Consider the following 16867-nt stretch of genomic DNA (forward strand, 5'->3'; position numbering starts at 1 on the left):
GGACTGGAGAGGCTGAAGTTTTGGCATGGGAATGAAATCTCATGGTATTTTTTCCCACAGGGCAAAAGGATGTGTTACCTGAGAACCTCCCCAGAAATACACATCCCTTACCACACTTACCAATGATGGCTTCTTTCAGGCTGGACTCCACAGGAAGGATGTTCTTCTCCACCAGCTCCATGGGACCTGGCCTCTGGGCTATCTTCTCATTGAGGTCGTCTGCCAGTCTTGCTCTTTTCAGCTTCAGCTGCTTGGCCTGCAGGGAGGGTTCAGCTGAGGTCTCTGGACAGGAAAGAAGTAAATAAGATGGGATCAATCCTGGGGTGCCTAATGTGAGCATGCTGGCATTACTATGCTTCCATTCAGGAAGGAAAGAGCCTTGCTCTCTGACGCTGGATGGGAGATGCTCCCTCCACTCAAACTGGTGTCATTCAATTCATGTTCATCTTTTCCTCCTTGCTTTGTATCCTTATATATGGAGTATGCCATTCCCTCCCTGACCCTGAAATTGGCCACACACTCGCCAGCTGAACCTTCCATTGCCTCACACCTTTGGGCATTTTAAACAAATTCTTCTCTGGTCAGCAGAACAGTCAGCACACACACCCCATTGCTCCATCCTTCAGCCTGAACTAATGGTTCTGCACAGTTGGGGTTCACATGGCAGATCTCTCTGTAGACCAAATAAGCCACGTGAGAAGCAGATGAGTCCTTCCTAAACAGCCATAGAACTAAGGCAGCCTTAAACATAGCAGACCTGATTAGATGATTTCTGGACTCATTACTGGGGAGATCCCTGATCTCATACACCCCCCTCCACAATGCATTCACCCACTCCGGTATTATGCAACTGGCATGATCGTCTGCCCACTCCCAGCTGAATAAGGGTTTGGGCGAGGGTGGACAGTAACTGTCTCAAGCTAGTAACTGTATGGAGAGAGTCAGTGCTTGTTGTAGATCACACCACATTTGGAGTTTTTCTCTTCAAAGTGTGCCTACCTTCCAGAATGTGCATTCTGACCAGCTCCGATCTCTCTGGCCGGGACCGGATCTTCCGTTTCAGATAGTCCTCTGTCTGCAGCAAAGACAGACAAGAATGCAATGAAATCAAGTGGACAGACATAGCCTAGGATAGGCCTGGGAAGCACTGGGTATTTGGCTTTTTTAAATCCCTCTTTTGTTGTTACTGAGACGGAAATGAACTGCACATAGAAGGGGATATATTCCCTTCAAGATCTTATAGTATTTAGAGCCTCAAACACAGGACCAGTTTATCCAAGGGACTGCCTGCTGTTCTTCATCCCATCCCTGAAAGAAAGAAGAGTAAGGATGCAGCTGCTGCCAGTCCTCAGCAGAATGGCAGGAAGCAGGAACTTCAAAGACCCAAACCCCTTTCTTTCCATACACAATACTGCCAGACCAAGTCAGTGTCAGCCTTCAAGGTGAGAGACTCAAGACAATGGGTTTCTGTTTATGATGCTGAGCATTGGGTCAACTGTTTGCAGAGTAATGCACACAAAAGCAATGTTGGGATTTGGAAGCTGGGTCATGATTTGGGCACACAGTGGGACTTACAACAAATGGAGCAGTTAAACTGAAGACGCTGTCTACTTCTCTGACCAGCTGGACCTGGGCAAACCCCACCACAAGCTCTGCATGCTTCCTACTCTGCACTCCCAGAAAGCCCAGGGAAAGGGAGACTAGGGTCAATGGGTAGCAGAACTATAAGTGCAGACCACAGGAATGGACCCGTTGGAGGCTTTATAACAATTTTTTTTCAAACATAAAAATGCACTCACCCACTGCCAAACCCAAAAAATAATTTAACAATGAATTTTTAGAAGAAACAGGAGGAGGAATCTACAGCCAAGGGGATGCTGCTCTCCAAGCAAACCAAATCTGAGATAGCGGGACTTGTTTCAGTCTTTTCAGAAAGCTTGTACTGGTGGTGTTGTCTGGGATGTTCCATCAGAGGTGTCATTTCTCTAATTTTGCATTGCTTTCACTTTTGAAATAAAACTCAGCCCAAGTGTCTGAGTAGGCGCCATTCCCCTGTGGGCTGTTCTGAAGAACATTCCCCAGAGGCCTTTTGGGGAACTGAAATCACCAAGAAACTCCACTGTACAAGCAGCCACAACATGAAGTATGGTGCCTCTCTCTCACTCTTGGCTTCCTCTTTCTCAAGAGCCACAGGTTTGTGATTTTTAGTTTCTACCCAAGACTATTTGGGATCTCCTCCATCAAGCTGTTGGTTTTAAAGGGAAGATACGCCCAGGGTCTGGGAGCACTACAGACTAACAAAAGTGTGCACACTGCACAGAAGTAACATCCTTTGGTTCAAAAGAAGCAACACATACTTAGGCTATTGCCATCCAAGGGTGGAAAATATGTCACAAAAATAGCTGCATCAGGTGTGCGTGGGGTTATGAATACTGGTGATCTCCAGAAAGAAGAGTGTGGGGAAACTTGAACCATTGTCCTAAACTGGCATTTACTCCTGGGGGAATTCTGTGTCACTGCGCATGTGCACAATTCATGTCCCCCACAGATTTCTTTGCTTCCCTTTCAGAAAGTCATTTTTCTGTGGGGAAGCAAAGGGAAGCCGCAAAAGTGGTCATGCATCCCTGTCCAGCAGCACGAGCATGTCATTTTGGGCGCCTGGAGCAGCTGGTGGAGAGGTAAATCACAGCAGAGGGAATGGGGGAGAGGGTACAGTTGGGACAGCCCAGCTGGTGCCTCCTACCCTGCACCGCGCTCAGCTACTAGTTCCAGCTGGACTGGGGAAAATGGGACTTGCTCTTCCCCTGCAAGATGGGGCTGGGGCAGACCCACACCCAGAAACCTCCCCAGGCTGCAGGAAGCTCCATGCCTCCCATCCCTGTTTCCTGCCTCCACTGCTCCTCAGCTGCAGGGAGAGGGGTCATTGTGTGGGCAGCTGCTCCCCCATCTGCCCAACCCCTGCACATCTGGACGCCCCCCACCAAGCCTCACCACCCTGCATCCAGAACCCCCCTATTGAGCCCCCCACACCCAAAAACCCCCTCCCCCGCACCTCACCCCTTGCAGATAGAGCACCCTGCCCCCAGACCCCCTGCCAAACCCCATCCCCTAGCATCTGGATCCCCACCCCTGCATCCAGACCACCCCTTGCTGAGTCCTTTGCACTTGAACCCTCACCCCAATGAGCCCCACCCTGCTGCACCTGGACCACCCTACTGAGCCCCCCACACCTGGACCTCCACCCCACTGAGCCCCAACCAACTGCACCCAGACCCCCCTGCTGAGCCCCAAGGACCTTCACCTGGACCCCTCTGCAGAATTCCATTATCACTGCACCCGGAACCCCGCAATGAACCCCTGTGCATCCAGATTCCCCTGCACCCGACCCCCCAGTGAACTGCCTGCTGCTAGATTACCCCACACAGAATCCTCTCACCTCACACCTGAATCCATCCACACTAAGCCCCTTCACACTTAGATCCTGCAAGGCAGAGCCAGGGGAGGCCCGGTTCTTGAGCTGTGTCAGGGTTCGGTGAAGCCTCATTGTTGAGTCTGTGTTCCAGAGTGGGGGGAGCACCTGCAGAGTGATCTCCCACCTCCATGCAGCCTGTGCTCCCCACTGCCGTGCCAGAGCCTCCACATTTATTTATTGAAAAATAAGATTTGCGGAATTTTAAAATATTGTGCGCAGAATTTTTAATTTTTGGGCGCAGAATTCCCTCAGGAGTAACCTGGTCAGGACCAGACAGAGTGGGGGAGAAGTCATCACCGCAAACAAAAATGCATAAATGCAGGTGCATGTGTGACATAGTGCTTCCAGAATTTGGACGTATCCTTTGCTGTCTCATTTAGAGACATGGGATTTCCAGGGTAATAAACAGAAAATACCCTCCCAAGCCCAATTTCCCTTAAACTTGAAAGAGCAAACTCTCTTACCCTGGCGCGCTCCAAGCTCCTTCTCTGTTCATGAAATGCAGCTGGACTTTTCAGAGCTGTTGGGAGGACAACATTTATAGAATGAATTAGAATGGTGGACTCCCTATCCTCTCCACCCCCAAGTCACTTAGGGCTAGCAAACTAAAGTTGCAAGAAATGCTCACAGCAACTGCCTTATGCATATATTCAACACACTGGATAAAATCCTCAGCAGGTGTAAATCAACATAGCTCTACTGACCTCAAAGAGCGTTATGTCAGTTTATACCAGCTGGAGATTTGACCCTTATTGATTTTGCTAAAATCCATAGTGTGAGCTAGATGTTCACTTGGATTTGCCACTGAACTACCACATGTAAACTTCATCTGTTCATCTGCTGGGGCATGAATGAGGGTCAAAAATTAGATATGGGGTTACAAAATACCCTCAGCAAGCTTTCCCATGGTGGTAAAATACTCTGGACCCTGACTCCAGCGGTAGGCACCAGCATACCTGAAGAGGTATGTGAGAATGGAATGATGGGGAGAAGCCTCATGAATTGTAAAACCTCTCCACTGCCATTCAACATCATAGAAAGTTAGTTTCACCATCTGTGAAATGGGGATGACCACTGACCTCCTTTGTAAAGCGTTCTGGGATCAAGAGGAAAAGCAATATATATGAGCTAGGTACTGCTATTAGAGGTTCAAAGTTCAAAGATGAATAACTCCAAAATGTTGTATCCAGGCCTTATAAAATAGTCCCAGGCACTAGATTTCATCCAAGAATAATGAATAAGACTAATTTTATTGTTTCTAGGTTAAGCTGTTTGGGAGATATGGTTTAATAATGGAACATTAGAAAATTGTTCAAAATGTGAAAATCTTTGCTTAAATTTAATGTACAGAGGAGTTACTCAATGTGTGTGGTGCACTCAGGTTTCACCCAGGGGGAAGGATGAGTGGATGAGGTCTGGTGGGTAAGGATCAGAAGCTGATGCAGCCATGTCTATTGTGGGATGTGATGGAGTTACTTCAGATTTAGTCCATATACTGGGAATTTGAGGGGCAGTAGCCAATAACAGAAGAGATTTATACTGCAGTAGCCAGGGTAGAACAATTTGTACAGTAACTGCAGTTATTGAGAAATAACCACAGTGAGTATAAAAATACCTGCACTCTGATGGGCTAATAATGGCTCTGAGCCAGGCAAATGGGATTTTCAAGCTATCTGGTTATTGAGAAATAACCAAAAGGTATTGTGCAAGCTGGCCATGGGGAGTGCAGGGAATACGTCTAGAATTGTGGCCCAATAACTACAAAATCTCTACATTCTGATTGGCTGAGACAATTACACTTCTGGGTAATTTATGACAGTCATTGATGAACAGCAAGAGACAAAGGTTGTTGGGAAAAGTTATTTTCAAGCCACAGAAAGGTGTTTGTGAACCCACACCCATCCCCCTTAACAAACACTAACCTTAACTTCTATTTTGTGCATGGCACATATGAATAATTAAGATGTTAACATAGGTTTGTGTTTCTTCCCCCAACACATAATGATACTGTGCATCAGGGAACCAACTGAAGAGCCATTTGGGAGAGGATGCCAAAGCAGGACATACCCTGAGTTTTCAATAGCACTCCATGACTAATACTTATGTTCTGTAGTAGCTCTGCCAACTTTCCTTTCTGCATAGTTCTGCCATCATACTGGAAGCAGCATGTCTGTGTGTATGTTGTGGGAGTTAAATGAAATTTTCCTGACATATTTCAGAGTAGCAGCCGTGTTAGTCTGTATTCGCAAAAAGAAAAGGAGTACTTGTGGCACCTTAGAGACTAACCAATTTATTTGAGCATAAGCTTTCGTGAGCTATAGCTATATGCACGAAAGCTTATGCTCAAATAAATTGGTTAGTCTCTAAGGTGCCACAGGTCCTCCTTTTCTTTTTCCTGACATAGTTACAACCATCTTTATGATGCAACCTATCTCAGTTTGGTTAGCTTCATGTGTAGTTCAGGGAGCATTCTGAATATAGACAAACCAAACAAGAGGGAGGAGACTTTCCTGATAAAACAAAACAAAACAAAAAAAAGTATGGCAGGATGGCTAAACAGTTACCCTAAAGGGCAATTTTAATCTCTCATGGGTATTCCTTTGGTTCGTAGTTTGCTCTATCCTGGCAGCAAGACAGACAACTTCATATCTGACCTCTGAAAACGTCCAGGGGGCACACATCCTTCCCTGCTTTCCCTAGTGCTCTATCAGGGGGCTCACATATCAGAAAAGGGTGGCTGTTGTATTATCTTACTCCATCCAAAGTTAACCAAACCCTGTACATTGGCCTTAAAACAACTGCATAACAAACAGCCTGGATCTGTGTAACAATTCTGCTAACTAGCCACTGAGATGGCAAATGACCAAAGAGGAAGACTTTTTCCAGGTTAGAGCCATGAGAGGCAGGCTAGCTGTTGAGAGATCTGGTTTATGGACATCAGTAAAACACTGTTACTTACTGGAACTGTTGATATTCTTTGAGATGTGAGGAAGAGGTGTATGCCAGGTAGGTGCATGCACGCCCAACACACTCTGAGCCAGAGAACTTTGCCGAGCAGTACACATAGAGGCAATCCTTGCATCTCATGGCCTTAGCCCCTCCCCTGGCTATATAAGGGGAGGCATTGCCCTGACCCCCCCGTCAGTTCCTTCACACCGAATGTCAGAGGCAAAGACTGATGCAGAGGCGATGGAGGGTGGGTTGTAAAATACACATCTGTATCACATCTCAAAGAACAACAGTTACAGTAAGTAACTGTTTTCTTCTTCTCACAGATGCAGCCATGTATTCCATGCAGGTGGACTCACAAGCACTAACCACTGGAGGTAGGGCTCGAAGTCTATTTAAAGAAGAACTGCAGGATTGCCTTGCCTTCCCAAAGTCTGCATCTGAGCAGGATGCAGTTGTAATGGTATAGTGGTTCATAAATGCATGTACAGAGGACCAAGTGGCAGCCCTGCAAATGTCCAAAATGGGAACGTCACTCAGAAGTGCAATCATTGTTGCCTGGGCTCTTCTAGAATGAGTTCACACCCTGGGGAGGTCGGGGGGAGGAGGCGTAGTCTAAGCTACTTCGTATGCAGGAAGTTATCCAGCTGGAGATCATCTGGAAAGACTGCTCAACCCTTCATTCAGTCTGCACATGACACAAACAGATGATGTGAGGATTGAAAGGGCTTAGTCCTGTGTGGGTAGAAAGCTAGATGTCGCCTGACATCCAACATGTGGAAATTCTGCTTCTCGGGGGTTAAATGCAGCATAGGGGAAAACACTGGTAGATATAGGATTTGGTTCAAGTGAAATGTAGGCAAAAACGTAGGGTGCTGCCGCAGGGTCACTTTGCCTTTGGAAAACTTTGTGTAAGGAAGTTCTGCCATCAAGGCCTGCAATTGACATACTTCCCTTGCAGATGATACTGCTAGCAGGAATGCAATCGTCTGACACAAACAGGAGAGAGAGGCTCAGACAGAGGCTCAAGACAGACCTAAGTGAAGCACAGTGTACTCACAGCGCTGGTCTGCCACAACAAACTGGAGAGAAACCTCCTGTGACTCAGGAGAATTGCTATCTGAAAATAAGCGTCCTGAAGAGCCAGGGTAGCAAACCAGTCATTGGGCTATAAGGCAGGGAGGATAGTTGCTAGAGTGACCATCTGGAATTTCACATATCTGATTGTTGAGGTCACAGAGGTCAAGAATAGGTCTCACCCTCCCTTGGGTTTGGAAACAGGAAATACCGGGAGTAGAATCCATGACCCCGACAAAGTAGGAGAACCTTCTCTACAGCTTCCAAAACTAGTAGGGACTGAACCTGCTTGAGAATCAGTATCTCATAAGACTGGTCCCTGAAGAGGAATGGGGCAGAGGGTTGGAAAGGAACTGTATAGCATAACCCAATCTGATGGTGCGTAGGACCCAGTTGGCCATGGTAGTTGAGTCCCAAACACTGCAAAAACAAGCCAGCCTGTCCCCAAACAGGGTGGATGGGGATGGAAAGGTCACCACTGATCACTACTCTGGACACAGAAGTCAAAATGGGTGCTTGCCTGATGCGGGGATGGGTAAAAGGGGATTATGTTGGCTGGGTGAACCCTGAATCAGAAGATCTCCTCTTCTGGTATCTAAAACCCTTCCTTGGGTAATCCCACTGCGTCACAATTATCTGCTGCACATTGGACGCAATGCTCAATTTCTGCAGCCATGAGGCACTCCTCATAGTTTCAACACAAGCCATAATTCTGGCCAAGGCATCCAGCACGTCCAGAGATGACTGCTGTGAAGTCTTGGCTATCAACCAGTCTTCTGTAACAAATGCCCTGAACTCCTCTCTGGAGGCTGCTGGTAACTTGCCCATAAATTTAGAAAATCGTGGCTCAATTTACAAAATCATTCTTAGAGAACAGCACCTGTTGGTTTGCAATGGACATCCAGCTATGGGAGATGAGAAGGAACTAACAGGGGTTGGGCTGGTGCTACTCTTATATGGCCAGGGGAGAGGCTAAGGCCACAAGACGCAAATGCTGCCCCTCTAGGTACTGGTAGGCAAAGTCTTCTGGCTCTGGTGCACTGGGTGCGCACACACCTGTGTGGAATACCCAGATGCATCTACTCAAAGAAGAACCTATGCTCCACTTTAATGGGAGAATCTCATCCACCTAAAGTTGCACTATATCTCCAGACCACACGCGTACAGTTTATGTGAATATCTCCTTCCTTAAAAGGGAGGGAAACACCCAAACTCCTAACATTAATAAAAGAACATGTACAAAAAGGTAGCTGACAAAGGCCCTGAAAACAATACGTAATAAGATTTCAGACTTCTACCAAGCCTTTCATATAAGAGTGCTTTACAGACATTAATTAATTAAATTTCAAACCTCTGTAAAGTATTAGGCCCATTTTACAGACAGCAAAATTGAGGCACAAAGACTAAGTGACGCTTGCCCAGCATCAATCATACAGAGAGCGTCCACAGAACACCTAATAATAGAACCCAAAAGTTCCAACTGTCTTCTATACCACATTGCAGCTATGTTCTTGTCAGTTGGTTGGTGACTAAAGCACTGTCTCTGACTATCCCAACTTGTATGGATTTGGGACACATGACTACAAGGAGCCAGATAGGAGCTTCATGAAAGACCTAATGGTTGAGTCTCTCTCGAGCCATCAGGACTCCCTTTACAAGATTTACGGTAGAAAAGTGACCTGTTACTGGCAGCACAGTTCCACAACTTGCCCTCTGGACCCGTGTCCTTTCTGGCCGGTGAAGGCCAAGACGGAAGACTTAGTTTCACTGCTGGAGATGGTCAATGCCATCTTTAAGGAGAGCAGTTTATCAAACTCTCTTAAGGAAGCTGTTGTATGGTATTTACTCAAGGAATCATCTCTTGAGGCTGACAACCTATTATCAAGAATCTAACCTTTTTGATTAATCTTAAGAAGGTTGTGGTGAGAACTCTAGGAGTACCAGATGCTTCTGATTTCCTTGTCCCATGTCAATCTGGGTTCAGACTTTGGAACAGCACATTAATTGCACTGATGATGATAATTATTTATCTTCTCTGGTGCCAGAAAAAGATTAGGTATTCACACTTTATCAGTTGCCTTTGATACTATTGATTACGAGGAGATAATGACTTGCCTACAGACTGTAACAGGCGTTGATGAGGCTTCTTTTGGGCAGTTCTGTTCATTCTGTACTGAGCATTCTTAGAGGGAGGTAGTGGACAGTTCCTGGTCATCCCCAAGGGTTCTTTTGTGTAGTGTCCCATAGGTTCCATTGTGCCTCCCCTCCTACTTAATGTATATATGGGGCCAGTGAGAGAGGTAATGAGGAGACCTGGGCTGCAGTGTTTTCATTATGTTGAAGACAACCAGCTTTCTATTTCACCTGAGCCTACAAGTTATGTCAATTGCTTTACCCAGTGTTTGGTTAAGACTGGGACATAAAATTGAGTTAGCTTACTGAAGCTCCGTCTGGAAAACATTAATGTTGGTGGGTAGGAGTAAGCAACTAGGAGATATGGCTGAAATTGTCCCCCTCATATTGAGAATATGTGTCCACCATTCATCAATAGAGTTTGCAATCCGGGTGGTGTTACTGGATCCCCAACTGCTGGTAGAAGCAGTTTCTAGGACTGTCTTTCTCCCCAGTCTTCATCTGACCAGGAGAACAGTAATTTTTTTTCTACCACCATCCATGTCTAAGATTAAAGAGTGAAATGCTCCCTACATGGATCTACACCTTAAATCAAACCAGAAACTGAAGCTGATGCAGAATATGGCAGCCTACTTAATAAGAAATGTATCTTGCTAGGAGTAAATGATTTGTGCTCTACAATCTGCCCTGGCTGTCTGAGTTTCCAAATGAAGTTTAAGGTATTGATTTTGACCTTTAAGCCCTAAACTGGCTAACATCTTGGTTACTTGAGAGACCACCTCTCTGCCCATATATTACTGTCACAGCTGCACTCAGTCATGGCACTTAAGTTGGCGCTCTCTTCCTATAAAGAGAGGGAGTTGTTGGCAGCGCACATACTAGCAGATAATCTCCACTGTGTCCCTTTGCTCTAAAACAGCCCAAATCATCTGACCGTCAGGACATGCCTCAGGCTCTATTTCTTTACCCAGCATTTTGGAGACAGAGGCCTGGTCTACACTGCAGCTTAAATCGATGTAAGGTGTGAAAAAAATCATCTCCCTGAGCAACGTAGCTTACATCGACCTAACATGGTGTCTACACTGCCCTATGTTGGCAGGAGATGCTCTCCTGCTGACTTACCTTCCACCTCTCAAGGAGGTGGAGTACTGAAGTCAATGGGAGAGCACTCTTTCATCAACTCATCGTGTCTTCACCAGACCCACTAAATTCATGACACTACATCAAACGCAGCAGTGCCAATTTAGCGTGCAGTATAGACAAGCCCAGAGAGTCATGATAAGGGCTGGTACTTATGATAAGGAAGGTATTATTTCTTGGATTTTATTTAATCTGTGGTTCATTATTTCCTGAGTTTGTGGTAAGGAACCACTGCTTATCCAATCCTTTTATAGGACTATAACTTAAATTTTTATGGCAACAGTCTCTAGAACCTGGGATAACTGTAATTTTAGTAAATTATACATCAAAATAAATAATAATTGTGATGATTTATGAATGTTTATGTACAGCTTATGTTGCTTGCAGTGTTGGTATAGCTGTGCTGGTCCCAGGATATTAGAGAAACAAGATGGGTGAGGTAAAAATCTTTTACTAGACAAACTTCTGTTGGTGAAAGATGAGCTTTTGAGCTACACAGAGCTCTGCTACACAGACACCTGAAGAAGAGCTCTGTTTAGCTCGAAAGCTTGTCTCTTTCTCCAACAGAAGGTGATCCAATAAAAGATATTACCTCACCCACCTTGTGTCTCTATGTACATCTTATGAATTCCAATTCGATTTTGTTAACTGTCAGTATCCTTATGTTTTTGGCTGTCTTTTACTATATTCTTACATCAAAGCCCTTGTGCTAAGGAGGAAGGGAGGAATGTTGGTGTGTCTGACCTTGAACAGGTTTCAGAGTAACAGCCGTGTTAGTCTGTATTCGCAAAAAGAAAAGGAGTACTTGTGGCACCTTAGAGACTAACCAATTTATTAGAGCATAAGCTTTCGTGAGCTACAGCTCACTTCATCAGATGTGATGAACAACATCTGATGAAGTGAGCTGTAGCTCACGAAAGCTTATGCTCTAATAAATTGGTTAGTCTCTAAGGTGCCACAAGTACTCCTTTTCTTTTTTTGACCTTGAACAGGACAATCATCAGCACCTGAATAGATCACCCCTAACAAAACAAGGGGTAGCTGCAGCCTGGGTGGAGTTCTGCCCAGCTTGTCTAGACAGTGCTAGGATTTTGAGAACTCAGATGTAGACACTGGGGAATTTAGAGGGACTCAGAGCCAGAGGAAGCTTAGGCAGGACAGCACTGACTGCAAAGGTCAGAGAGAGACTGACTAGGATTCAGAGAAGAAGCCATATGCAGGAGCAGGGATTCTGAACTCCTCAAAGGTCTCTGACCTAAGTCAAATAACATTCCAGAGGCGTAAGGAAACTGAGGCAGGTTAATGAAAGTATGCATTTGCTATTTTGTGTAGATCTGTGCATTTCTTGTGCTAGCTAAAGGAATGAGTGATTGGTTTTCTGAATCCTTACAAAGCCTGCATGTCCACCTGCTTTTGTTATCATGTGTCTTTGCACAGATGAAATGCAAACCCAGAGCACCCATGATGTTGGAGCTCTGAGAAAGGATGTGCATAGCTATTGGGGAGTCAGAGGGTGAGGGGTGGCAGCACTGATGTAGGGGGTGTAGGGCACCTGGGCTGCAGGGTCCCTTTTCTACAAATGTGTGACAGAGAACCTGTGCCCAGGAAGCATACCAGTGTTGCCAAGGAAAGAGAGAGTGCTGCAGCCTACTCAGTGCAAGGGAAGCTCAATACCACATAGATCTAGCATGTTGGGACCCAAACACTACAGCTTGTGAGCTACAACAGGGTTGTGTGACAACAATACACCGCAGAACCTTGTCATGGAGCGTCAAGCCCATTCTCTTACACCCACTAAGAACATTCTTTTCGGTTCTGAAGTTTTCTGGTGCAGTGTTGCTCTAGATGAGGGAGAAGTTCATGGTAAGCCGAAAAACCTCAAGTTTTCTCTCTCATCATGGACTTGCTCAACCTAGAGTGTTTGCTCCCTTTGGGAGGCCAATCAAAAATAAGCTACAAAACTACAGTGCCTTATCCCAACATGGAGTATGTGTACAGAGCTAGCCTGTGTAACCATGTTTTCTATTTATCCTTACTCACATGTTCCTTCCGTTTGTTAAACCCACTCACTACATCTTGTCTTATGTTAGATTGTGAACCATTCAGTGCAGGGCATGTCTATTACTGTGCCCCTCTGGTGCCCAGCACAACAGGGCCTTCATTCTGGGCTATGAAAAAATAAAAAGCATAAGGCATCACTGTTTGTGAAGAAGTAGTGGAAAGCTCAGAGATGAGACGTAGGAGAGAAGTAACTCAGGCTGCAAGTCCCCAAGAACCAGCAAAACCAAGATTTTTCCAAAGTGTATAGTACAGAAATGTAAGAGATGTCCCCCCACAGGAGTCTCATTACCTCTACATTCAGTGGGACTATCCTATCAGGAAGAGATATGAACTCCCAAGTCCTTTCTTTATGGCACCCAATAGCCCACAGGACCTGAAACTCACTGGCTGCAGACTGCCACATTTACACTCCAACCACATTAGGAAAATGCCCTGATGTTACCAATGGTTGTCAGTAACGGGTCCCATTGAACTGGTATTAAACGTGGTTTAACTGCTAGAATAGAGGAGATAAATCATTGTCAATACTGTTACAGAAAACATGTTAGACAGCACATTCCACCAGGTTCAGCTTTCTGCAACAGAGTTGTAAATAGTTTTGTCCTATTCCCTCTAATAAGTAACCCATTTTAATATCTGTTGAGGGGAGTCCCGACAAGCCCTTTGCTGACGACCACTATCAAAAGGTCATTTTCCTCTTATAGATTGGCTGGTGAGGAGCTCCAGAAATCCAATACACAGACTTAGAGGTTTTCTTTCGCCTTTCAGTAGGTGGCAGGGATGTCGGTTGTGGATAATTCTGATGCTTCCTTATCAATTCCTAGAGTTGAGATTTTAATCAAAAGCATTAGCCTCTCCATTCTAATACCATTAGCACATAGGAGAAATCCATTCTGGAGATAGAGAATCTCTCCAAGCCTTATTGCTTTCCAATCCCTCCCTCCTTCTCCCACCCTTGAGGCCATGCATTGCAACTACTATCCCGACAGACTGATCTTCAAAAGTCTTCAGTCCCACTCCTCAATTATCTATAGTAATACACAGAACTCCCCTCCCTGCAGCCCAGAGAAGGGAATCCATTTATCCCTCACTGTCTGTCATGTGTGACAATCTGTACCTTTATGTTCACCACTTTTACAAGACTGATAAATTTTGTACAAAGTATGCCTTGTGAGGTATCATTTGAAAATCCATAATCTGCTGAACATTATAATCCCAGTAAAATGTGTGTGGAGACATTATATGTAAAGTTATAAAATTCTACAGTATGATGTTACTAAGATATAGTCTAAATCTCAGGAAACAGCCACAAACCAGTTCCTCAGAGACAAAAGGCAAACTGATACCTCAGGCAGATGTCAATGAAATTAAATGGGCTATCACCTGGTTGAGTGGCCATTCTTTGGCAGGAAAAAGGGGTGTGAATGAGAATTTTACATCTTGGCAACAAACAGCTGGAAGTTCCAGTCTCCATAGACTGACTGTCTCCTGAACCTCAGCTGCAGATGATTTTTAAAGAAAAGAGAGCTATAAGAAAGGAGAACAGAGGCCTCAAAATATTCCTCCTTTCTCTCTATCCACAGCAACCACATCACCTGATAAACTTCTTTGAACTGAGGGGGGGGAAATCCTGTATGAAAGGAGTTCAGCCAGTAAGACTGCTAAGACGTGTGGTGAGAGAAATCTTTGCTTTGAATTTACTTAACTTGATAAGTTAGGTATTCGTTTGGTTTTATCTTTTATTTCTTTGTAACCAGTTCTGACTTTTATGCCTCATTACGTTTAATCACTTTCTGCAGTTAATAAACTCGGTTTATTGCTTTATCTAAATCAGTGTGCATTTGGATTGAAGTGTTTGGGATAACAAGATTTGTGCATATTATTTTCTACTGATGAAATAACGGACTTGATATGAGCATGTGTTGTCCAGAAAAGGGCTGGGCAGTACAAGATGCACATGTCTGGGAACAAGTCTTGGACTGGGAAGTTGCTGGTGTCACTCTGCAATATAATTCAGGAGTGACTGGCTAGAGCACTCATTGCTCAGCTGGAAGTAATTTACATGCTAGATGCTGTGTGAGAGCAGGCCAGGAGTGGTTGCTCTCACAGCGAAGCAGTGTAAAGGGTACCCCCAGTTGGAAAATTGAGGGGACACTGTTGTTCAACGGTCCAGACTGTACTCTGGGTAATGTCACATCATGTTCCTATGGCATCATACTAGGCTACTACAGCACTCCTGACCTAGGGGATCATGAATCAAATCTTTGTTTTCCATACAGCAGAGCAGACAATGAAAGTCATGCATATCAGCTCAGACTCCATTTTTCATCTCTGTCTTTACTCTGCAGAACCTGAAAGTAAAATTCGGACTTGAAGAGGGGTCAAGGCCACGAAACAGAAAGTCATATCAAAATAGCCAAGTTCCCGTTACCTAGAGTGAGAAATAAGTAGAACTGTGAACCATGTTCATTCTAAGAATGAAACAGTGGGGGAGGAGTTGATCTGATCTAAGAAATGGAGGTCAAAAGTAATAGACAAAACATTTCAGTACACATCCTGTGTTTGCATCTGGGGCTCAGAGATAGACACCAAAGTCAATGCAGGAAAACAGAATAATGAAGGATGTCAAGGTCTTGGATGGTACTCTGTACCCCACCCGTCCAAGGAAATAGATATACTGCAGCACCCCTCCACTCCTATGGGTAATAAGACATGCTGGAGGCTCCTCACATTCTTGCGAGTAAAAACAACAGATGAAAGCCACAACTGGTTTCTAGTCATGTAGCTCTGCAGCACTGGACAGGTACTGAATGCACATGCCCATAATCCCAATATCACACTGGTGGGGGGGAGGGGAGCGAGGTGTCAGGGGGTACGTAGTAATGTCTGAATCCAAAATCAACTGCCAGACAACTGGCAGAGTTAGAAGGAACTAAATACTACAACTCGACTAAAAAACCTTGAAGTGGGAGTTTGAACATTCTGTTTTGCTGTCAAATCAATATGTGGGTGAGGGAAAGATTCAATCTCCCTTTGCTCTGACAAACAAGGCTCCACACCAACCATTTCCTAACACATGTATCTTGTTCTTGTGTCACACCCAAAACTAAACCTCAGACTTGCTGACTTAATTCAAAGCTTCAGGAGAACCAGTAAAGAGCAGCCAGCTGTTTACTTATCTCCTCCTCAGGTATGTCTTGAATTTTTCTCTTCTGTTTATTACCCTCTTGTAAAAAATTAGATAAGAGCCACAAAGATGTTTGATGGTTTCCTTTGTTAGCTCAGGGTGGGGTTCTCCAAGTGCCATCTGATCAGAAACAGAAATCTCTAACCAACCCTTGGGCAGCTGGCTCCTTCTCCTCAACCTCCATCCCAAAAGGCAATCTTATGTCAACCTAACTATGTGAGTGTCTACACTAAAATTTTTCTCCCACCAATGTAACTGTCCTGCTATGCTGACTTAACTAACTTCACCTCCACAAGAGGTATAGAGTCAGTGTAGACACTGCATTGCTTAAGTCTACTGTTACTGGCTTTCAGAAGCCATCCCACAATGCCTCACACTGACAGAACACTTGGTACAAGCACTCCTGGCAAGGACATGCACCACTGATACAAGGAGCGTAGTGTGGATACGCAAAAGCAATTTAATTACTGCAGCAGCTGTATGCAGACATAGCTTAGGTCAACATAATTTTGGAGTGTAGACAAACACAAACACTATTTCTCTCACATTGTGGGAGCTTCAGCACATTAAGGACAGTGATCTCAAAGGAACTCCCAAATCATCTTCACAGCTCATTTCCAAATACAAAGTTAGCAAAAAGACACTGGATATCAACATGCATTAAAAACACCAAGATAGTGGGGAAAAAACCAGGAAAGCTGGAAATGACAGAGAGGTCTACCACCAGTATCCTGTTCCATACCATTCCTTCTCCTACACAACTGCAGGGAAATCAGATGGGACACACACAGTTGATCTTAATGGGTAATTCCCACTCAGGACCTGATCTAAGGGCCACTGAAGTCAAT

The 16867-nt window shown here is 44.8% G+C and overlaps 1 protein-coding gene across 5 annotated transcripts in view; it reads right to left on the reverse strand.

The window, feature by feature from the left end:
* MRTFA (myocardin related transcription factor A) overlaps nt 1–16867 on the reverse strand; it is a 178912-nt gene that overhangs the window by 15166 nt on the left and 146879 nt on the right. For all 5 annotated transcript variants that reach the window (XM_084644567.1, XM_084644568.1, XM_084644565.1 and 2 more), the window contains 3 exons: nt 3937–3992; nt 1000–1075; nt 121–282 (listed from right to left, as the gene is read on the reverse strand). In XM_084644567.1, the coding sequence (XP_084500693.1) occupies nt 121–282; nt 1000–1075; nt 3937–3992 (294 nt within the window). The remainder of the gene's footprint in view (nt 1–120; nt 283–999; nt 1076–3936; nt 3993–16867) is intronic.

Source organism: Lepidochelys olivacea (genome assembly GCF_965140295.1).
Source record: "Lepidochelys olivacea isolate rLepOli2 genome assembly, chromosome: 1".
Classification (NCBI taxonomy): domain Eukaryota; kingdom Metazoa; phylum Chordata; order Testudines; family Cheloniidae; genus Lepidochelys; species Lepidochelys olivacea.